Source organism: Symphalangus syndactylus, chromosome 14 (assembly GCF_028878055.3).
Source record: "Symphalangus syndactylus isolate Jambi chromosome 14, NHGRI_mSymSyn1-v2.1_pri, whole genome shotgun sequence".
Lineage (NCBI taxonomy): Eukaryota > Metazoa > Chordata > Mammalia > Primates > Hylobatidae > Symphalangus > Symphalangus syndactylus.
Window position 1 is genome coordinate 52,979,927 of NC_072436.2, and position 24,108 is coordinate 53,004,034.

A 24,108-nucleotide genomic window follows, 5' to 3' on the forward strand; every position below is an offset into this window, starting at 1 on the left:
TTACTGCACCAAAACACATCACATCAGGATTTTTAACCTTTCTCAAAAAATTTTCACAGGTGGCAACACGTGCGATATGCTCATGAGTAATCTCTTCAAAGTTGTGTTTACTTGGTATTTAATATTGCTTTTAAATAACAAAAGGACCTGCCCATTAAACCTGCTAAACTGCCAATCATGTTTGTCCCAAGAACACCTTGAAAAATAAAATCACTCACCCCACTCCCACTCTGAGATAATCAATTGTAGGCAAAACCCTGTGTCCGTGCCTGCTCTTCCTAAAAATAAAAAAAGGATGGGGCCTTTAACTACTGAGATATATTAAAATAAAATAACTCATAAAAAAGAGGGAGCTGGGCATGGTGTTGAGCACCTGTAGTTCCAGCTACTCCAGAACCTGAGGCAAGAGGATCACTTGAGCCCAGGAGTTCAAGGCTGTAGTGACCTATGAGCATGCCACTGCACTCCAGCCTGGGCGAGGGTAAGATCCTGTCTTGAAAGAATAGACAGGGAGGGGAGAGGAGAGGAGGGGGGGCATGGGGGCTGGAGGGACTCATTTCTGAAGGCCTCAACCCTCACCAAATTATGAATCAAGGTTTGTGACAAGGTAAGCGTAGTGGAATTCTGAGCTTGAGAAGAGTGGAAACATTCCCCTCAAGAATGAGGGGAACTCAACCAGAGATGAATTAAATCTGACACCAGCAGAAAGACACATAAGTTGAAAATTATAAATATCAAATTGGGCTAATTGTCAATGATTACATGATCTTTCCCCCCAGCATCACCTGCCAAAAAGAGTAGAAAATCAATTGTTTAGACTAAAATTAAAAAGTGGCTATGATAGAAGGTCAAAGGAGAGAAGCAAATGAGAATACTGGTAAGAAAGTAAAGCATAGAGTAAATTTCAGGCTGGTATAGAAGGGAAATGGTGCAAGGAGAGATTAGGGAAGCATTAAGAGCTTAGAAAAGTGCAACAGCCTTGATTTTTAGTGGGAGAGTAGAAAGATAAGAAAATATAACTAAAAGGGAGAATTTTAGAGTTTGAGATATGAGGAGAGATGGCAAGAAATCTGGGTTATATCTCTGAGAGGTAAGAAAAACAGAGAACTAAGTCTGAGGTCAGAGTGTCCAATATTATATATAGTCCCAAGAGAGTAAAAGCAGCAGCAGCTGAAATATAAATATGTGCCAGGTATTAAAATCAACGAACAGACAGCGCATGGTGGCTCACGCCCATAATCCCAGCACTTTGAGAGGCTGAGGCCGGCGGATCACTTGAGGCCAGGAGTTCAAGACCAGCCTGGCCAACATAGTGAAACCCCGTCCCTACTAAAAATAGAAAAAATTAGCTGGGCATGGTGTCACAAGCCTGCAGTCCCACTACTTGGGAGACTGAGGCATGACAATCACTTGAACTCAGGAGGTAAAGGTTGCAGTGGGCCAAGATCGTACCACGCACCCCAGCCTGGGTGACAGAGTGAGTCTCTGTCTCAAAATAAACAAATGAAATAAATAAAATAAAATCAATGAAGGAAGAAAGAGAAGAAAGAGGATCCTAGAGGTCAGAAGAAATACACAGATAGGGATAGGTGATAAATAATTTCAGATGGGGAGAAGTTACTGAAAGAGACTAGGTTTTTTTTTTTTTTGAAGTTACTAAAAGAGACTAGGTTTTTTTGACATACAATGTGCAAGTATGAGATTTTATTTTCTAATTGAAACTGTATTAAGACATTTACTTGGAATCACATTATTCCCTTAATTTTTTCACAGAGAATATTCCATTTACTGTGTAGTTTGTGGTCTTGTGGACATGTTCTAAGTAATATATTTGTTAGCATGGTAGTTTCAGTTGGGCAAAACTTACTGCCAATAAGACTTGAATTTAATTTGTCACGTATTTCCAATGGCAACCAATGATCAGGTGCTTCAATATTACAAGTTTCAATTCTTCCATTCTTTATGTCTATGAATACTTTAATTTCCAAGTATGACTGTTCATATAACACACGAAAGGAAGTATTTATACTAAACTTTGGAGTTTTGCCATATATCCACTCCCAAGTTTGCAGTTCTTTGGCTTTGCTATTTATTCCAGGAAACAGTGTCTCATCCGTTGGGTTTATTAGGTGAATGTGATTATCAATTTGATGATAAGCAGCATACTCTGTAGCGACAGCATTCATTAGTACTTCACAGGTCAGAGTGGGATCCTTTTCCAGAAGATTTTTCACTAAGGAAGGTATGCTAGCAGTGGCATTGCTCCTGATCCCTTGGTAAGGGCTCTTTAGCAAAGAAGACAAGAACGCCCCATCAGTACTACATAATAAAGTGCAATGGTGATACGCAGTAGTCCGGCCGATCTTAGAAGCTGTTCCTGAGATTTTAAACTGTCCATCAAGTAGAAGGTCAAATCTTTTGGTAGCCTGCACATCCAGCTGGGGTTGGACAGCATTCAGAGCTCTTACAATTAATTTCAGATTTTCCATTCTATCATACTTTTTTTTGGTTGTAAAGAAAGTCAAATTGATATTACCCATATCATGGTAGACTGTTCCTCCTCCGCTTCTTCTCCGAGCCAGTTTTATACCTTCTTCTCTCATTAGATTCAGGTTACATTCCTGCCAAGGATTTTGATGCCTACCAATTACAATAGAGGGAGAATTCCGCCAAAAGAATAGAATTGGTTTGCCTTCTAGATTCATATGGTCATGGATCCAGTCTTCCACAGCCAGATTTTGATAGACATCATTGGAAATTGACTGTAAAATGAGCCCATTTTTTACTGTTTTTTTAAAGCCAGCTGCTGGGACCTGGCAGTTACAAAGTAACTGGAAGCAATTCTTCACTGAAAATGGGATCAGCATGCTTTTAAAAATGGAAGACAAACAAATTAATTCATCAAAAAAAGGAACATTACATTCTATTTTCTAACTATCAATTATCGGTTATTTAATCCAAACTTACCTCTAAGTATCCAGTGCAGTTGCTTTTGGCTTTTATTTATTTATTTATTTTTTGAGACGGAGTCTCGCTCTGCCGCCCAGGCTGGAGTGCAGTGGCGCAATCTCGGCTCACTGCAAGCTCCGCCTCCTGGGTTCACGCCATTCTCCCGCCTCAGCCTCCCGAGTAGCTGGAACTACAGGCGCCCGCCACTGCGCCCAGCTAATTTTTTGTATTTTTAGTAGAGACGGGGTTTCACCATGGTCTTGATCTCCTGACCTCGTGATCCGCCCGCCTCGGCCTCCCAAAGTGCTGGGATTACAGGCGTGAGCCACCGCGGCCAGCTGCTTTTGGCTTTTAGCTTTACAATTAGTCTTTAACAATGCTATAACTGAGTATTCAAAAGAAATAAATGAAGACAAATTTCAAATAATTTCAGTTGAAATAATTTCACAGTTTTCAAACAGTAAGTCTGCTGCAAATACATTATGTAATATATCTTTTTATTTTTTTTCTCTTACAGACAGGATTTCACCATGTTGCCCAGGCTGGTCTCAAACTCCTGGGCTTAAGTGATCCTCCCGCCTTGGCCTCCCAAGTGCTGGGATTACAGGCATGAGTCACCACACTCAGCCACATTACCTATAATATATCTTAGAGCCAAATTATGTTGAATTCACAAGTAACAAAGTTTCATCAAGAAAAATGAGAAAATACATATAAGCAAGAAGAAGAAAATAAAAGCATTGATAGTCCTAATCACAATTAACATTTTGGTGTAAACCCATTTTATTTCTAAGCATGTATACGCACACACATTTCCCTCCCCCAAAGTGTAAACATACTATTATTTCATTCAACATTCAATCTATCTATCTATATATATATATATATATATATTTTTTTTTTTTTTTTTTTTTTTTTTTTGAGATGGAGTGTCACCCTGTCACCCAGGCTGGAATGCTGTGGCATGATCTTGGCTCACTGCAACCTCCGCCTCCCAGGTTCAGGCGATTCTCCTGCCTCAGCTGGGATAACAGGCGCCTGCCACCATGCCTGGCTAAATTTTGTATTTTTAGTAGAGATGCGGTTTCACCATGTTGGCCATGCTGGTCTTGAACTCCTGACCTCAGGTGATCTGCCTGCCTCAGCCTCCCAAAGTGCTGGGATTACAGGCGTGAACCACCGCGCCGGCCCGTTAAATCTATTTTGCATCAGCTTTAATGACTGTTTAATATTTCATTGTTAACAAGTTTACTCAGTCTCTTAGTCTGTAATTTCAGGTGGCTTCTAGTTTTTCTGGTTATCAACAATGTGTGCATGAACATTTCTGTGGAAAGCTTTCATTATGTCTTTATGACACTTTAAAAATAATTCCTATTTGACTTTGGGATATATGATTTACTAGCAGCCTAACTTTCATTTAGATCAATATTAACTTAGGATGAACCCTTGAGGTCAGAGAGAGAGGCAACTGGGAGTATGCAGGTTTATATACAAAGGCTAAGAATAAATTCATTATGTTTGGATGCTTTCCAAATTATTCATGTTACCATTGCTAATGAAATATTAGGCGGCAAAAGGTTGAAAATACTAGCTATGAAAATGAAGTATTTTGATTACTTATGGTCTTAAGTCATTCTATTCCAATTCTATTTCTTAGAATATAATTTTCCTTCAGGTTGAAGAACTGGGAATAGAATGGATTATTAAAGTGTATAACTTGAGGTTAAGAGTTTGGTTCTAAATAAAGAAATAAAGTTCATAACTAGGTAGCTAGGCTTTTTTTTTTTTTTAAGACAGGGTGTCACTCTGTAACTGTCTCACTGCAGCCTCGACCTCCCGGGCTCAAGCAATCTCCACACCTCAGCCTCTGAAGCAGCTGGGACTACAGGTATGCGCCACCATGTCTGGCTAATATTTAAATTTTTTGTAGAGATGGGGGTCTCCCTATATTGCCTAGGTTGATCTTGAACTCCTGGGCTTGAGTGATCCTCCTACCTCAGCCTCCCAAAGTGCTGGGATTATTGGCGTGGGCCACTACACCTGGCCCCAAATTATTTAGTTAAGTAATATCTTAGAAGTACAATTCTAGATTAAAGAGAGTCCTCATATTTTCATCACTCTTGTTATAGTTTATAAACTAACCTACAAAAAGTTGAATCAGTTTACATTCTGTCTAGAAAGGTGTGGAGAGGTTTAACAGAGGAAAGAATACTTGAACTGAGTCACCAAATCTGATAGTTTGCCAGGTCGAGGAGCATATTCCAGGCATATGCAAAGACAAAGAGTCATCTAATAGTAAGGTATGTTTTGGGGATTCCCTCCTAAGAGAAAGAGTTACACTACTAGTCTTCCAGTTCCACTGAAGCCTATGGCTATACTGTCCTAGGAAGCCTTGCAACCGAGACTGCATTACTTTGGTTAACCTCTTTGTTCTTGGTTCTGCTTGACTGACTTCGATTCAGTACCATATTCATTCAACAAATATTTATGGAGTGCCTACTAGGTACAAGGTAATAAGGAGATAGAAAATGGGAGGAGATAAATTCATGTAATGAACCAAAATATTTGGACTTTTTAAAAGGCAGCTAAGATCCACTGAAGTTTTAAGCAGGAAGTGTTAACTCAGCCATTATACAAATCTGCCTCTGCAGTGTTGAGTATGGATTAAATAAAGGATGGACTAGGGACAGGGAGAACAGTTAATGGACTAAGGCAGTTGTCCACGCTAGAGATAATGAGGGCCTAAAGTACGGTAGGAGAGACGCAGAGAGAGAGAAGGGGATGGATATAAGTGACGTTAAGAAGGTGAACTAGCTGGGTGCAGTGGCTCATGCCTGTAATCCCAGCATTTTGGGAGGCCAAGGCAGGCGGATCACGAGGTCAGGATATCGAGACCATCCTGGCTAACACGGTGAAACCCCATCTCTACTAAAAACACAAAAAATTAGCCGGGCATGGTGGCAGGTGCCTGTAGTCCCAGCGACTCTGGAGACTGAGGCAGGAGAATGGTGTGAACCCAGGAGGCGGAGCTTGCAGTGAGCCGAGATCGTGCCACTGCACTCCAGCCTGGGCGACAGAGCAAGACTCCGTTTAAAAAAAAAAAAAAAAAAAAGTGAACCTGTCCTTGCCTTCAAGAAACAAGTACCTCCACAATCTAGTGGGAGATACTAAAAAACAAGTAAGGCAATAATTAAAATACAGTGTCCTAAATGCTGTGATAGGTGTTAAGTACAGTAGAGGGCCATCTAATGCTCTAATTAGTGGATGTGACATTGAAGCTGAGACATAAAAGGGATAAAGAAAAGAATTCTAACAATGTGCAACAGCTTAGTGGAAAAGGAGACAGGACCCATGCAAATAATTTAATTCTGCTGGCTGGTTCTTAGGAATACAAGAATGGGGAGTTAATAAGAAGGCAAGAGAAGTAGACATTAGATTATAAAGAGCCTTAAATCGAAGTGAAATGCTTGAACTTTATTGCCCAAGCTGGAGTGCAGTGGTGTGATCAATGCTCACTGCAGCCCCGACCTCCTGGGCTCAAGCAGTCCTCCCCTCTTAGCCAGCATGTGCCACCACGCCTGGCTATTTTTTTTTTTTTTTGTAGAGATTAAGTCTCACTTTGTTGTCCAGGCTGGTCTCAAACTCCTGGGCTCAAGCAGTCCTCCTGCCTTGGCCTCCCAAAGCGCTGGGATTACAGGCATGAGGGCTTTGGATTTATACTTCAGAGACACCGCCTAGAGATTTAAGCATGGAGAATGTACAATACTTGGTAATAGGTTGAATTAGGGTGACAGAAAGAGAAGCCAAGCATCATGTCCTTTATGATATAATGATTACAAGCTCAAACCAGACTGCCCTCATTCAAATCCCAACTCTATCCTTTATCAGTTGAATGACCTAAGGCAGATTACTTTTCTATGCCTCAAATTTGTTATCTAATATGTGGATAATGACAGGACTCATCTCATAATATCAGGCTGAGTCTGATGAACTAATACATATAAAGTGGTTAGAAGAGTGCCTGGCATTGAACAAAGTACACAATATGTGTTAACTATTTTATTAATATTATGCCTTGATTTCTGGCATGGCAAAGAGGTGAAATTTCCTCGGACAGATTTTATAGGAAGAGGAAGTATGGGGTTAAGATAATTGGTTCATTTTGACTGTGTTGAACTAGCGGCCAACGGCACAGAGCTCAAAGGATGGTAACTGAGGCCATAGGAAGGTGGTTCAGTGAGAAGATTTAAGGGCCTTTGACATAAGCCTGAAGAGCAGCAACATTTAACGGACATACAGAAGGAGGGAGAGCTCCCAAAGGAAGCTGAGGATAGAAGGCAGAAAAATTTTAAATATGCTATTATGGAAGCTTCAAGGAGACAAGATGGTTAACAGTGCCAAATGCCAAAGATTGGGCAAATAAGATGAGGGTTGAAAAGGATCTATTAAACAGTATCAAGAAGGTTATCTGGTAAGAATCAGATGTACTGAGTAAATAGGAGGCCCAAGGTGGATACAATGAGGGTATTCTAGTTGTGAAGTGGAAAAGCCAGGGCAGTAGGTAGAAAGGAATGTGGAGTTAGGAGACGATTTAAGATGCAACAGATCTGAGCATGTTTAGATGCTGGTAGGGAAGTCAAGAGAGGGCAACACTGGAGAAAGGAGGTCCTTGAGAAAGTGATGGTATTGGGATCCAGAGTTCAGGTAGGGGGCAGCCTTAAAGGAGAAAGAAATAAATAGGAGTGGTGGACACTAATAAGCTGGATGGTGTCTGTGGATATGGAGATTGTCAAAGATCTTGTGAAATATCTTTTCCTAAGATTAAGGCTCTTACTCTTGTCTGCATGTGCAGAGTGTGGCAGGATGGCAAAGTAGTTAAGGACTTAAATTTTTAATCCTGGCTCTGCCACTTACTAACTAATGACTTTAGGGAAGTGTTTTAACCTCTAGCTGCTTCAATGGCTTCAGACGTCATAAAATGGTTGAGAGAATTAAATCTGTTAATATGCATAAGCCATTCATGTTTGGCAAATATGAAATGTTAACTGTTATGACAGGGTTCTCCCTTTCCCATCTCTATTCTGTGCTTACTGTTCCTATCATATACCATGTATTCCCTCAAGTGAACAAGGATTCCTAACCAAGACACATCAAAGTGGCATTTACCTTGATAAATTAACTATAGTCCAAGATACTGACTTTGGTCAAAAATGTGATCTTGTTAGGGTTCCAGAATTGACCCAATTAATGTATTGAGCCAATGAATGTATTCTAATAGTGCTCAAAATATCTCTATTCATCCAGGTATTGTATATACAGTGTGAATAAAACACAACAAAGGTATTAATTCAACAAAGTTCTCATCAATTACATGACAGACATTGTTCTTAGTACTTGGGATTCATCAGTGAGTCAAATGAATAAAGGTGATAAGGAGGGCTATTAAAAAAAGTAGATGGCCGGCGAGGTGGCTCACACCTGTAATCCCAGCACTTTGGGAGGCCGTGGTGGACAGATCACCTGAGGTCAGGAGTTTGAGACCAGCCTGGCCAACATGGTGAAACCCCGTCTTTACCAAAAATACAAAAATTACCTGGGCATGGTGGCGGACGCCTGTAATCTCAGCTACTTGGGAGGCTGAGGCAGGAGAATTGCTTGAACCCAGGAGGTGGAGGTTTCAGCGGGCCGAGACGGCACCACTGCACTCAAGGATGGGCAACAGAGCGAGATTCGGTCTATTTAAAAAAAAAATGTAGAGCTGATAAAGGGAGGATTGTAAGTGTGTATGTGAGAAAACTTACATTGCAATTCTAAATAGGGTTGTTAGGCTAAGCCTCATTAAAAAGGCGTCATGTAAGAAAAGATGCAAGAAGCTGTTCTACCAGCACCTGAATACATAAACCAATAAACAGACCTCAGTGAGGATGTGACATTTCAATTGAACCCCGAAAGATGAGAAAAAAATCACACAGAGAAAAAGTGAAAACAAAGGTATGTCCAAAAATCCCTGCCAGCTTATTGATTTACAAAGAGAACTATAGACCATCAATCAGATATTCAGATGAGCCTGTGCAATTATTCACTGTAGCACTACTGACAAGCCAACTCTTAAGTTTGCTTGGTGAATACATAATCAGAACAAAAGGACTGAATTACATGATATGAATGTCTGACGGAATGGGCTCCGGGGAAGACACTTCCTTAACTCAGGAGAGCCCCTGCTCTTAAGCCGGGATACCCTCTCTCCCCTAGAGAAGGCGTGGATTCATCTGGCACAGGTGCGCCCCTCTTTTTTTATTCTAAGCTCCAGTAGCGGATCAGACCCCGACTGAGTAATGGGCGGTATTTCAGGATATTTCACAGTCGTTGGGACAGTGTCAAGCCTTTGAAGGTCTGGTTAAATTTTGTTCCTTCAAAATCACTTTGAGTCTTTCTACTCTCATCCGCTAATGACTAATTTTATAAAGTCTTTCCTCGGAAGACTTCCTTACCTTCCATGTTCTTGGGACACTTCGCTACCTCTGCACTGCCAAACACGCCTCCCCATCACTGAACTGAAAGCGAAAACAGCACAATCCCATCTATCTTTCTAGGCAGGCGCAGCTTCTTCATAAGAACTTGCCAAGACCCTATTATTTTGCCTCCTCTCTAATAATATACAACTTACTCAGAATCTCATTACGGTCGTGTGCATGTTTTACTTCGCCCTTTTGGCTCCCAGGGGGCGTGCACACAGCTAGCGTCCAACATGTTTTACGATACTTACCCTCCCTCCTATGTTCGGGATCAACCGTTCCTAACAGTGAAATTAGGTCGTCCCAAGTGCTGAGGGGAAAGTGTGCACACAGGAGCCTTCAGCACCGGTGGAGTCGACCCGCAGGTACCTGGCCCACAGCCAGAGACCCCGCGCGAGCCCAGGGCCCCACGGCCGCCCACGCGCTACGGCCCGCAACATCCCGATTAGAAGCGCTTCCGCTTCACCCACCTGCGGCTTCCTGTCGTACCCACCGCCTCGCGAGGGCTCGAGGTGGAAAAGTGCGTCGTACGACCCCGAGCAACCGGCAGGCCTTGCGCTCGACGCTGCCCCGCCCCCTGAGAGCCGGCCCCCTGAAGCACCAGAGAAGGAGGGGCGCGCAGGAATCGCGCCTAGCCTCTCCGCCTGCGGGGCCGTGGGGTCCTGGCAGCCCGCAGGGGTGCTAAGTAAGGGTCCTTCAGGGCGGGAACCAGATTCGAGGCAGAGACGCAGGCTAGGTTCGAATAAAAGTACCGAAGGTCATAAGGCCCCAGTTCAGATGGGACTTCCCCGCGTGACAGCACAGAGATAACGGCCACCCCTGGGCGAAGGTAGGAGAGCGGGTGTGCCAGGTTGGAGGGGGCATTTCGTGGAGCGAGTTTAGGGGGAGCCCCCAGAAGCCCAGAGCGGTCAGATCACGTGACGGACAGGAAGGAGTACCAGCAAATACTTTTTACTGAGCATACAGGCATTACGCTGGGTCTTTACATATCTCCTCCAAATAAGTGAGTCCAAATGGCAGGTAACTCGAAAGGTGAGAAATTCAAGTCAGTTTTGAAAGACACATTGCATTTAAAGGAAAAACGGTATTCGCAGATGATAATACAGGATGGAGTGGATCAGAAAACACACTGAGGCTAGTGATCATTCCCATTTGCCAACTCATTGCAGTTGGCAAGAAAACTGTGGCTCCATGAGATGGGAAATTACACCAGCAGTCAAGGTAGCAAGCTAATAGTTTCGGCTAAGTTTTGCTGCATAACAAACTGCCTCAAACAGTGGTTTATATCTGTAACGTGGGCAAGGTGGGTGATTCCTCTGCTAGTTTCTCCTGGGCATATTCATGTGGCTTCATTCAGCACGGGTTGGCTACGCTGGGCGGTCCAAGATAGCCTTATTCATGCTCTGGCAGGTGCTGCCTGGCTGGTAGGGCATCTACAATTCAGGCCTAATCTTGGAAGCAGTGCCTCAGCCATATTCTATTGGCCAAAACAACAACAAAGCCGGCCCAGAGTTAAGGCGTGGGGTAATGGACTTCACCTCTTGATGAGAGAAGCCCAAAGAATTTGTGGTCACCTTTTTCAATCTTGCACAGAAATTAATCTCTCCTTCAGTTAAAATAGAAACCACTGAGACTTGCCTCTTGGAGTAAGAATCAGTTTGCTGATGCTGATACGGTAAATGACCAGGGCTTCATATAAAGCTACAATGAAGACATAATGACACCTCTTTTCTTTATGATCACACCGTTTACCAAGGTCACTCTGAGTAAGTCTATCTTGTAGTATGCAGGTGGGAATGAATTTTGTTCAGAGTTAACTGCACTAGGAATTTTCCTAGTTATTATTAAAAACAGTCACAGAATATTGTTGCTGTTTGCTTATATTACTTCCTTCTAAATTCCCTTTCTCTGTACCATCTGAGATGGTACAGTTTTGGGGTTTTTTTCCCCCTAGTTTCTTGATGAAGAGGTTTTAAAGAATCCCATTCCCTCCTCCCTGCTCCAGGACTTCTGTTTCTTGGTTATTCTTACCTTTACCTACTTCTTCAGCTTCTCCACTGGAACCTTTCAAGTGACACTCAAACATGCTGTACTCTTTAACAATCCTCCAGTGACCTCACTTCTTTTTCCACTTGTCATCCTGTCTGCTACCCTTCTGAGCCAAGCTTCTTGAAAAAACTGCTATACATCCAGTGTCTACTTTGTCACTTCCCATTCACTGTTTCAACGTACTCCAAAGTGGCTTTTTCCCCATTATTCCGGCAAAAGTGCTTTTGCTAAGGTCACAGGTGACATTCATATTGCTAGATCCAGTGGACTTTTCAGTCTTCATCTAACTGTTCATTTGACTACCTCAACCTGGAGATTCCTGTGGACAACTTTGACATTACCCTGTCAACTCCTCAGTCCCTTTTGCCAGGTTTTCCTCCAGCCTCACTGCCAACTCCACAGTCCCCTTTGCCAGCTACCCTGCTCTAGTCAGCCCTAAATGTTGGAGTTCCTCAGATCTTTATCTCACACTACATTCTCCTTAAGCAATTTCATTCATTCTATGGCTTTAAGTACCATTTCTGTATACAAATTCAACATTTATATTTTTTAGTTCCATAGATACAACGGCCTTGTAAACCTGGTAAGTCTAAAAACCATGCTCCTGAACTCACTCTTTTTCCCCAGGGATCCTGCATGCATCTAGCCTTTTTTGCCAGAAGGCCTTTCTTCTTCCTCACTTTCCACTTCCAAACCATCCTGTCAAACTTCACCGGGACTCTATCCCCTTGTCTCCACTTTTATGACCATCATCATCATTCACTTAGACAACCATGTCACTGCAAAAGCTATAAATGTCCTCAGAGGCTGCTCTGTCTATGGAGTAGCCATTCTGTTGTTTACTTTCTTAATAAACTTGCTTTCAAAAATGTCCTGAGATACGCTTTCCCATTTCCCACCGTTAAAATCAAGTTTATGGCCCAGTGGGAGGATCACCTGAGGCCAGGAGTTTGAGACTAGTCTGGGTAACATTGTGAGACTCTGTCTCTAAAAAAATACAAAAACATGCTGGGTATGGTGGCACATGCCTGTAATCCTAGCTACTAGGAGGCTGAGGCAGGCAGATCGCTTAAGAACGGGAATTCGACACCGCAGCGAGCTATGATCGCTCCACCGCACTCCAGCCTGGGCAACAGAGTGAGACCATCTTAAAAAAAAAATCAGCTTTATGTGGTATGTCTTGTGTTATGTCTCTCTGAATGCTATACATTTCTTCATGGCATATCACAATTTGCATCTTATATAATTACTGTATAATGTCCTGTCTTTCCTAGTAGACAGGCACAAAACTCTACAAGGCACTGGCTATTTTATTCACTACTGTATCTCCAGCACCAAGCACAGTGCCAGGCTAGGTGAACAAATGAATGATTTATGTATTTTTTTCTCTTCTAAAGAATTATGTTCTGTAAATAATAAAAAGCATTGTCTTTTTGGCTTATGTCCCACTCAACAATTGGTTTTCACTCTCAGTATTCCCTACAAACACATTTGTTTAGTATTTTTCTGATTAATAAACTATAGCTTCCCCACTCCCCCCCGGAAAAGATGCCCTTTCCTCTTTTAAAATGAATATTAAAGAGATTTCCAACTGCCAGATATTTTCATAACTGATATACAAAACAAGGTTTTTAAACACCAGGTTGTTTTTCTCATATTGAATATTGGTGACATAAAATGGTACCATCTGCAAGACAAACTATTAACACTTGGAAAGAACACTTTTCTAACTCTAAAATGGATTCTATGTGGGGGGAAAAAGCAGTTTTAAAGGCATAATTTAAAATGTGAAATCCTTCTGAAGATATGCAATTTATTGGTCTTTTGCAGTTTATCGGCAGTGATCTTTTACAGAACAAAAATGCAAAATGTAAGAAAGTAAAGTATCCTAAAGCAGAATCCCAAAATGGAAATGTAACATACAAAACTGGTACACCAGAAATAGTGTGAAATACTGATGTCACATTGCTTGGACATTTTTTTTTTTTTTTTTGAGACGGAGTTTTGCTCTTGTTGCCCAGGCTGGAGTACAATGGCATGATCTCAGCTTACTGCAGCCTCTGCCTCCAGGGTTCAAGCGATTCCCCTGCCTCAGCCTCCCAAGTAGCTGGGATTACAGGTGCCCACCACCACGCTTGGCTAATTTTTTACATTTTTAGTAGAGATGGGGTTTCACCATATTGGCCAGGCTGGTCGCGAACTCCTGACCTCAGGTGATCGACGCGCCTCGGCCTCCCAAAGTGCTGGGATTACAGGCGTGAGCCACCACGCCCGGCTGCTTGGACACTTTTTTCAACCACATTAAAGAAATACATTAAAATGAAAATGTTTTGGTGCCATTCAAATACTGTTACTTAAAAACTCTGGTTTTTAAGAAGGATATAATACCAGAGAAATCTGCTTTGAATTTTGGAAGGCTTTTTCACCCTAAAGCAACTGGCTTTTGAATAAGCATCGTAAAAAAATGCAGTGTAAGATGATTCACAAAAAGTGCAAAATAAAGCAATAGTCTTCCGTCATTTTGTCAGGGTTTCCTAATAAGGTTAAGTTCTCTTTCAACACCCCCTGTTAGTCAAAGGCATTTTTTGGTTTCTTTGGTAATACGTACAAATTTCTTCATTCCACATCCGTCATTTCTAGTCCATCACTTTCTTTGACATATACCACTGAACCCAAGACTTTCTCAGAAAGAGATCCTGTGCCAGTCCCTTCAATCCTTGTAAAGTTTTCTTGATTTGTGTCTTCTAATCTTATTTTCTTGGTGTTTTGAAATAACTGAGTCACTGGTTCCAGCCTGCTTTTTTCAGTCCCTCGTATTAAGTGATCATCCACTTTTGAATCCATATGCATAGCAGATACCTGAGTAGCAGATTTACTAAGTGAAAATCCCATTAGGATAGCTGAACAAATATGAAAGTAATTTGCAGGTACCTTTTTAAGTAGTGGAAGCGTTTCTTCAACTTGATTACTGAAAAAAAAAAAATAAATAAATAACAAGTAAATGCAGCAGGAATTTCCCTAACTTCATGGCAATATTTGTTTGAATGAAATGCTGTGGTGATACTAGAAATATAAAGTAAAATTGCCTCCCACCTTTCAGTGTTTACATTTTCTTTGTGGGAGGGTTTGCAGGTTCTAAAGATTTCTTTGAAAGTCTTTTTAAAAAGGAATTTATCTTTGTATATGTTTTATCACCTTTCAGAAAATAGTAGAGCTTCTCTTAATCCTTTCCTTCATTCTTGCTAGCGAAACCTCTTAATTCATTACTAATGGGCTAAAGAAATAACTACTGAAGGCCAAGTACTCTGCTACTACTTTATTTTCTGCAAAAAATAAAGATGTCCTATAAAGATACTTGTAATTGGCTGGGTGCGGTGGCCCACGCCTGTAATCCCAGCACTTTGGGAGGCCGAGGCAGGCAGATCACCAGAGGTTAGGATTTAGAGACCAGCCTGGCCAACATGGTGAAACCCCATCTCTGCTAAAAATACAAAAATTAGCTGGGTGTGGTGGCGTGCACCTGTAATTCCAGCTATTCAGGAGGCTGAGGCAAGAGAATAGCTTGAACCCGGAAGACGGAGGTTGCAGTGAGCCAAGATCGTGCCACTGCACTCCAGCCTGGGCGACAAGAGTGAGACTCTGTCTCAAAAAAAAAAAAAAAAAAAAAAGATACTTGTGATTAAGGATGCCTAGTCTGTAAACAGATGATCGGCCGAGCGCGGTGGCTCACGCCTGTAATCCCAGCACTTTGGGAGGCTGAGGCGGGCGGATCACAAGGTCAGGAGATCGAGACCATCCTGGCTAACACGGTGAAACCCCATCTGTATGAAAAATACCAAAAATTAGCTGGGCGTGGTGGCGGGCACCTGTAGTCCCAGCTACTCGGGAGGCTGAGGCAGGAGAATGGTGTGAACCCAGGAGGCTGAGGTTGCAGTGAGCCGAGATCGTGCCACTGCACTCCAGCCTGGGTGACAGAGCGAGACTCCGCCTCAAAAAAAAAAAAAAAAAAAAAAAAAGAGATGATCATGTAGCATGGAGGGAGGCCTTGGGAAGTTTCCCAAAGGAGGGGAGCCTAGGTTAGGGTTGTGCTTTCAAAGATGGGCAGGAATTTGGTAGGCAGAGTTGACCAGGATGGCAGAAGGGACAGGCTTCCTGTACAGAAAAGTTTTGAGAAAGCCCAGGGATTACTGGAGAAGAGTGATCTACCCAAGATGCTGTAGTAACAACCTGAGATCTGGAGCAGATTCCACAGTTTCGAACGAAAGCCCTCACCCATTTTTTTTTTTTTTTTTTTTTTTTTGAGATGGAGTTTTGCCCTTTCACCCAGGCTGGAGTGAAGTGGTGCGATCTCAGCTCACTGGACCTCCACCCGGCAGGTTAAAGTGATTTTCTTGCCTCAGCCTCCTGAGTAGCTGGGATTACAGGCACCTGCCACCAGGCCCAGCTAATGTTTGTATTTTTATTTTTATTTTTTCCAGTCTATTTTTATTTATTATGGTAAAATATATATAACATTTACCATTTTAAACACTTCTAAATGTACAATTCAATGACATTGAGTACATTTACATTTTTGTGCAAACATCATGGTCATCCATCTCCAGAACTTTTAGTCATCCCAAACAGAAACTCTAATGTTTGTATTTTTAGTAGAGACGGGGTTTTGCCATGTTGACCAGGCTGGTCTCGAACTCCTGACCTCAGGTGATCCACCCACTTCAGCTCCCAGAGTGCTAGGATTATAAGCATGAGCCACCGCGCTCGGCCTCACCCACTTTTTAGAATGTATTATGTCTTTAATATTTAGCTACTGTGGTATCTTTGATTGTTTACAATTTCATACTCATCAAGCTCTAATTACTGACTGAACATTTCTAAAGAATCATCTTGAAACCCTGTTTATCCACACTTGTGACTGAATATCACTGTTTATAACAAAACAGAGTCCTGGGTCTACTATAGTAGCCTAAATATAGTAGTTACTCAAATATTAATATAACAATTAGGTAAATAGTATATATTTGGCTTTCTGGGAATCAAATACAACTTAGCTAAATTTTTAAGATCTCTGATGAAATTCTGAAATATGGGTATACTTGATTTTTAGATTTGGAACTTGAAGATGAATTTTTCTTCCTCATCAAAGGAATATCTAATACTGCCTTCAAATCAATAAAATTGAGTTTATTCTATTCTTTGGTTTCTCTTTTTCTTAGAAAGGAAATACTCCTGTCAAATGCATAACTTGAATCTAAACATGAGGAAACAATCAGATAAACCCAAACACAGGTATCTTCTATGAAACAAATAGCTTCTACCTAAAAATGTCAATGTTATGAAAGACACAGAGAGGCTGAGGAACTGTTTCAGATTAAAGGAGGCTAAAGATACATTATTTTAAATGCAACCAGTGCTCTTGAATTGGGAAAGGGATGGAATGTACTACAAAGATCATTACTTAGATAACTGGAACATTTGGATATGGGACAATATTAGATAATAATATTGGATCAATGTGATAAATGCCATGAATGTGATAATTGTATTGTGGTTATATAAGTCGATGTCTTTGTTCTTAGGAAATACATACTGAAATAGTTAGGGGTGAAGAATCATATCTGCAACTTGCCCTCAAATTGTTTAGCAACAGACAGACAGATAGATAGATAGATAGATAGATAGATAGATAGATAGATACATAGATACAGAAAGAGAGTAAAATATGCAAAATGCTAACAACTGTTAAATCTAGGAGGTAAAGCTTAAAAAGTTGTTCTACATATTATTCTTATTACATTTCTGTAGGTTTAAAACTTTTTCAAAATACAAAATTGAAAAAAGGTTTTAAAAAACACAAAACTCTATAAAACATGGCATTTGAAATCAACAAACGTAAAAGAATGGTAACATATAATTATCAATTTGCACATTAAACTTCAATCTAATAAAAGGACTGAGGAGGAACCAAGTACAATAGGGTAGACTTGGCCCTGTGAGTCTTACCTTAACTTCCCCAGAGTTGAGGACATGAAGGCTGAACAAGTCTATTGGGGGCCTCTTTGGACTGGCATTTAGGTTGCCATTCAAGAAGAAATCTGTAATATATATGTAAGAATAAAGGTACATAAAGAGATAAATCAATCTGGAGAACAAGAACAAAGAGGCTTTCTTTACTAGATATTAAGATATGCTACATGGCTGGGCACAATGGCTCATGCCTGTAATTCCAGCACTTTGGGAGGCCAAGGTGGAAGGATCTCTTGAGTCCAGCAGTTTGAGACCAGCCTGGGCAACACAGGGAGACCTCATCCCTATCAGAAAAAAATTAAAAAAAACAAAAAGATATGCCACAAACTGAAAGTAATAAAAATAACCTTGTACAGGTACAGGAACAAATAATCAGTAGAATATGACAGAGCTGTAACTTGGACTTAGGTCTTTCAGGAACTTCACATATATTACAGGTGGCACTATAACACAAAGGAAATAGAACAGACTAAGTTTAGTATGATAGTATCATGAACATTGGCTCGCTATGTGGACATAAGTTGAGCAGGATCTTAAACACAGAAGTGGGCTGGGCGCGGTGGCTCATGCCTGTAATCCCAGCCCTTTGGGAGGCTGAGGTGGGTGGATCACGAGGTCAGGAGTTCGAGACCAGCCTGACCAACATGGTGAAACCCTGTCTGTACTAAAAATACAAACATTAGCCAGGTGTGGTGGCGGGTGCCTGTAATCCCAGCTACTCAGGAGGCTAAGGCAGGAGAATCGCTTGAACCCAGGAGGTGGAGGTTGCAGTGAGCTGAGATCATACCATTGCACTCCAGCCTGGGCGACAGAGCAAGACTCTGTCTCAAAAAGAAAAAAAGTGGAGTGCAAATGCATTAAACACCTAAATGTGAATGGCAGAACTGTAAATGCAATAGAAGAAAATATCTGTTACCTGAGAATGAAGAAAGATTTCTTGAACAAGACTAAAAAGCTTAAAAAATAAGGGAGGAAAACAGGTGAGTCTGATTACTCATAATTGAGAATTTCTATTCAATGAAAAAAATATAAACAAAAAGATAGGTAAGAGACTGGAAGGAGATATTTTCTGTGTCCAAAGCTGATGGTATTTAATGGCTGGAATAAAAAGAGAACACCTAGAAATTAGCAAGGAAAAAGAAAACCCGATAGGAAAATGGGCAAAGGATATAAAAACATAATTCACAGATTGAGGAATCCCAAACAGATAATGAGAGTACACAAAGAGATATTCAAACTTAACTCGGAACCAAAGAAATTCAAGTTGCAAAGAAATTGCAACCTCCGCCTTTCTGGGTTCACATGATTCTCCTGCCTCAGCCTCCTGGGTAGCTGGGATTACAGGCACCTGCCACCACGCCCAGCTAATTTTTGTATTTTTAGTAGAGACAGTGTTTTGCCATGTTGGCCAGGCTGGTCTCGAACTCTTGACCTCAAGTGATCTGCCTTCCTCGGCCTCCTAAAGTGCTTGGATTACAGCATGAGCCACCATACCCAGTCACATGTGGCTAATTTTTTAAATTCATTTTTTTGTAGAGACAGGGTGTCACTGTGTTGCCCAGGCTGGTCTAGAACTCCTGTACTCAAGCAATTCTCCCACTTCCCAAAGTGCTGGGATTACTGGCGTGAGCCACCATGCCTGGACTGGTTTGAACCTTTTATAACAAAACCGAGATCACAGCAGTCCTTTGCTCAACACACTCTAGTTGCTTCCCATCTCAGAGAAAAAAATTCTCCACATATCTAGTCCCCAGCTGTGGTAGGCAGAATAATAGTCTTCAAAGATGTCTTTGTCCTAATCCCCAGAAGCTGTGACTATGTTATGTTACATGGCAAGGGGGAATTAAGGTTGCTAATCAGCTGACTCTGAGGGTGGGAAAATTCTCCTGGATTAGTTGGGTGGTACCAATGTAATCACAAGGGTCTTTTTTTTTTTTTTTTTCTTTTTGGGACAGAGTCTCACTCTGTTGCCCAAGTTGGAGTGCAGTGGCATGATCTAGGGTGACTGCAGCCTCCACCCCCTGGGTTCAAGTGATTCTCGTGCCTCAGCTCCCAAGTAGCTGGGATTACAGGTGCCCGCCACCACGACCAGTTAATTTTTGTATTTTTGGGGAGAGACAGGGTTTTGCCATGTTGACCAGGCTGGTCTTGAACTCCTGACCTCAAGTGATCCACCTGCCTCGGCCTCCCAAAATGCTGGGATTATAGGTGTGAGTCACCGCGCCTGCCACACAAGAGTCTTTAGAAGTGAAAGAGGGAGGCAGAATGTGTTAGCCATGGTGCAATGTGAGGAGGACTTGACTGGCCATTTTTGTCGTTGAATATAGACTGGGATCACAAGCCAAGGAACATGGGCTGCCAGTAGAAGCTGGAAAGGCAAGAAAGGGGATTTCCCCTAGAGCCTCCAGAAGGAATGTAGACCTGCCTGACTTCTTGATTTTAGCCCAGTGAGACCCAATTTGAACTTGTAAATCTCCAGAACCGTGTGATAATAAATTTGTGTTGCTTAAAGACACCAAGTGTGTGGTAAATTGTTGCATTGTTGCAGCAGCCGTAGCAAACAACTCTACCAGCAAGCACTCTCTCCTGTCTCTTTCCCTTATTCTACCCCAGACCTATCACCCCATTGGTGTTCCTCAAGTATATTCTATGCCAAACCTTCTCCTGCTTCAGGACCTTTGCACTTATAGTTCCCCCAGCCTGAAGCAATTTTTGCATTGCAAACCACATCCCTTGAGGATAGTTAGTGACATGGGGCCTGGGACTGTGAAGAATGGCAGACTTCTACTGCTAGTCATGATGGAGTAACAGAGACCAGACTTATCCTCATGCTTTCAGCATCTTTTTTTTTTTGAGACAGAGTTTTGTTCTTGTCCCCCAGGCTGAAGGGCGATGGTGCAATCTCGGCTTACCGCAACCTCTGCCTCCCGGGTTCAAGCAAGTCTCCTGCCTCAGCCTTCCGAGTAGCTGGGATTACAGGCATGTGCCACCACACCTGACTAATTTTGTATTTTTAGTAGAGACAGAGTTTCTCCATGTTGGTCAGGTTGGTCTCGAACTCCCGACCTCAGGTGATCCAACTGCCTCGGCCTCCCAAAGTGCTGGGATTACAGGCATGAGCCACCGTGCCCAGACTGCTTTCAGCATCAAAACACAAAACACATGAAGCAATGGCTTTTAGATATTGGACAATAGGCAGTTCAGGATAGTGATCCTTGAGAGACAGGAAATAAAGTAAGCCCTATGAATGGACATTGCCTGGAATTTTCAGGCCTCAGCATAAGGAGAAAACTATCTGATTTAAAAAAAGGAACACAGGCCGGGCGCGGTGGCTCATGCCTGTAATCCCAGCACTTTGGGAGGCTGAGGCGGGCAGATCATGAGGTCAGGAGATCGAGATCATCCTGGCTAACACAGTGAAACCCCGTCTCTACTAAAAACACAAAAAAATTAGCCAGGCATGGTGGCAGGCGCTTGTAGTCCCAGCTACTCGGGAGGCTGAGGCAGGAGAATGGCGTGAAGCCGTGAGGCGGAGCTTGCAGTGAGCGGAGATGGCGCCACTGCACTCCAGCCTGGGAGACAAAGTGAGACTCCATCTCAAAAAACAAACAAACAAACAAACAAACGGAACACAGCATCAGTAAGCTGTGGAACAAGATCAAGTGGCTTAACACATATGGAATTGGAGTCCCATATTTTTTTTTGAGGGGATCAGGAAGAGGACAGTGAAAACAAAACAAAACAAAAAAAAGTAATAACAGAGGTTTTTGTAGTGAAGCTTTTGAAATGATGGAAAAATTAAGGGACTAGAAAACCGAGACCTTAGAAGCTGTCTGTCACAAGAGAGAGCGAGCACAGGGTACTATATAAGGCTTAGCCTGGGCCAGGCACAGTGGCTCATGCATATAATCCCAGCACTTGGGAGGCTGAGGTGGGTGGATCACTTGAGTCCAGGAGTTCAAGACAAGCTTGGGCAACATGGTGAAACTGCATCTCTACAAAAACATACAAAAATTAGCTGGGTATGGTGGCACATACCTGTGGTCCCAGCTGCTCAAGAGGCTAAGGCAGGAGAACTGCTTCAACCTGAAAGGTGGTGCAGTGAGCTGAGATCATGCCAACGTACTCCAGCCTGGGTACGGGGCAACAGAGTGAGACTCTGTCTTAAAAAAAAAAGAAAAAAAAAAGGCCAGGCACAGAGGCTCACGCCTGTAATCCCAGCACTTTGGGAGGCTGAGGTGGGCAGACCATGAGGTCAGGAGATCAAGACCATCCTGGCTAACACAGTGAAACTCTGTCTCTACTAAAAATACAAAAAAAAAAAAAAAAAAAAAAGCCAGGCATAGTGGCGGGCGCCTGTAGTCCTAGCTACTTGGGAGGCTGAGGCAAGAGAATGGAGTGAACCCGGGAGGCAGAGGTTGCAGTGAGCCGAGATCGTGCCACTGCACTCCAACCTGGGCAACAGAGTGAGACTCCGTCTCAAAAAAAAAAGGTTTAATTGGGGCAGGGTGGGACACTCACTCCTCCTTGGGTTTCCACAGAGGGAAGGAAATTTTTACTTTTCTCAGGTTACGGGAGAAAGTCAACAGTTCTTGATAGGAAAAAAAAGGAAAATATTATCACCCTCTTTTGGCCTTAAAATGATCATTTCCTTACATTCTTTCCAAATAATCTTCAGTACCATCTAGGTGGCATACATAAGTGCTTAAACTTTTCTTATTCTTTCTATAAGGGAAGCACTTTCCTACTTCCTATATTAATAATCTCCCCACCCCCGAAGTCTTCAACTCCAACTGATAATTTTAACTTTTGAACATTCTTTCCTGTTTGTTTTTAATAATGCTAGATAATGTATTCAAAATAATCTTAGTATCTGAAGAGGAAATGAGATTATACATTATTCCCTCTAACATAACTTCTCAGTTTGTTATTCTGTGCATTTAAAAAATTATATTTCCGAGGATATGTGCTCCTTGTGTCCTCTAACCTCTTAATCCAAAGTAACAGGGACACTTAATTTTTTTTGGTATCTAATTATATTTACAAAGTATATGATATCTGAAAATAAATGCGACAAAATATGGGACCATGTAAATAACACGATGAAAAGAGATTGGAAAAACATGGCGCTTATATTAAATGTATTTTTATGACTAGATTTGTTCTAACACAAAAGTTATTTATCCCTGCCAATGATACCTTGTAGGGGAAAAAAATGAGTACTCACCTGGCGAAAACAGGAATTGTCAGTCTCCTCAAACGAGAGCTTACTCTTGAAATACACAGCGTTCTACTATATCAAGGTCATCAGAGAATTGCTGTAAAAACCTAGTGTCTATGTCATCTGCAGGAAAAGGAGATAAAGTCACCATTATCATCCAGAAGCTCTTGGGTTATTTAAGAAGGGACATGGTAAGTATTAAGAAAAATTGGCCGGGCGCGGTGGCTCACGCTTGTAATCCCAGCACTTTGGGAGGCCGAGGCGGGCGGATCACGAGGTCAGGAGATCGAGACCAGGTGAAACCCCGTCTCTACTAAAAATACAAAAAATTAGCCAGGCGTGGTGGCGGGCGCCTGTAGTCCCAGCTACTCAGAGAGGCTGAGGCAGGAGAATGGCGTGAACCCGGGAGGCGGAGCTTGCAGTGAGCCGAGATTGCGCCACTGCACTCCAGCCTGGGCGACAGAGCGAGACTCCGTCTCAAAAAAAAAAAAAAAAAAAAGAAAAGAAAAATTAAGAAGACTTTTTTCTTTTTTCCCATTCTGGGCTCCAAAAAATTGGTAGAAGAATGTAGCGCTCATTCTTTTTCACCGAAAATCTCATTTGTCACTTTAAGGTGAGGGGATTTGGAAAAGGACTGGCATGTGGAGAAGGAATATCGGTCAGGAATCTGGACTTTGTTGCTAGATCTGCCACTTCCTGATTCAGCCCTGATCGTGCAGAGCTGACCAAGGCCGTGGTCCCCAGGCTCCCCTGACTCCAGGCTGCTCACGCTCACCGGGACAGGCCGGCTTGCTCCCTGCCGGCTGCAGCGGGAGGGCTGGACCTGGAAGGCTCTCTCGAAACGGGTCCTGGCTGCAGCAGGAGCTGCGCCCGAAAGCAGCTCTGAGAGTAACCGGTTCACAGAACATGGGTCCAGAATGATGCCCAAGCCCTGGGAAAAGTGGCACAAAGCCACCGCCGCGACGCAGCAGGTGTTCCAAGCTGAGGGAAGGCGAGGCTGCGAGAGACAGCCTTGCGCATGCGCGTTCCATCCAGGTGCGGCAGCCTCAGGCAGGGATTAAGAAATGAATCGTGGAAAAGGGGGCTAGCAGCTGGCTACTAGGAGACGGGACGCTCGGGTCGGGCGTCTAGGCGCTGCGTGGCCGTGCGCCTGCGCGGCGCGGATGGGCCAGGAAGGGGTCCCTCCTAGGTGCCCTGTAAGGCAGGCAGGTGGACGTACGCGTCGCTCCGTGCGTATGTGCGCGCGCACGGCTTGTAGACCCCGCGAGAAGGAAGGTCGAGCCGGGTACGCGTGCGCACCGGGCCTGGCGGTTAGCGGGACGGAAGCAAAGCTGGGGCGCCAGGGAG

General features: G+C 42.7%; 2 protein-coding genes and 1 long non-coding RNA gene across 8 annotated transcripts in view; 1 reads left to right on the forward strand and 2 right to left on the reverse strand.

The window, feature by feature from the left end:
- Positions 1-24,023, reverse strand: part of MRPL30 (mitochondrial ribosomal protein L30) — a 60,297-nt gene extending 36,274 nt beyond the window's left edge. For 3 of the 4 annotated variants that reach the window (XR_010115620.1, XR_008650844.2, XM_055242376.2), the window contains exons 1-4: positions 23,537-24,023; positions 22,768-22,884; positions 17,517-17,608; positions 14,445-14,481 (exon numbers count right to left, since the gene is read on the reverse strand). Coding sequence is in view for 1 of the 4 variants with exons in the window: in XM_055242376.2 (XP_055098351.1) it covers positions 14,445-14,481; positions 17,517-17,542 (63 nt within the window). In the remaining 3 variants the exon portion in view is untranslated. Of the gene's footprint in view, positions 1-9,715; positions 9,860-14,444; positions 14,482-17,516; positions 17,609-22,767; positions 22,885-23,536 lie in introns of those variants that run through there. The other variant, XM_055242379.2, reaches the window with a different exon arrangement.
- LIPT1 (lipoyltransferase 1) lies at positions 1,671-10,026 on the reverse strand. 3 transcript variants are annotated; one of them, XM_055242366.2, is made up of 2 exons: positions 9,935-10,026; positions 1,671-2,868 (listed from the first exon to the last, which is right to left on the reverse strand). In XM_055242366.2, the coding sequence occupies exon 2, from the start codon at positions 2,865-2,867 to the stop codon at positions 1,746-1,748; it is 1,122 nt and encodes a 373-aa protein (XP_055098341.1). In that variant the 5' UTR covers position 2,868; positions 9,935-10,026; the 3' UTR covers positions 1,671-1,745. The 3 variants fall into 3 exon arrangements, with proteins under 3 accessions (XP_055098341.1, XP_055098340.1, XP_055098339.1); XM_055242365.2 differs by lacking the exon at positions 9,935-10,026 and adding an exon at positions 9,716-9,854 and having other exon boundaries at positions 1,684-2,868; XM_055242364.2 differs by lacking the exon at positions 9,935-10,026 and adding an exon at positions 8,543-8,684 and having other exon boundaries at positions 1,684-2,868.
- LOC129462422 (uncharacterized) lies at positions 10,383-20,051 on the forward strand. The gene is made up of 3 exons (XR_008650845.2): positions 10,383-10,496; positions 16,730-16,802; positions 19,868-20,051. It is a non-coding gene; the product is annotated as an uncharacterized lncRNA (long non-coding RNA).
- Positions 24,024-24,108: the final 85 nt, after the last annotated feature.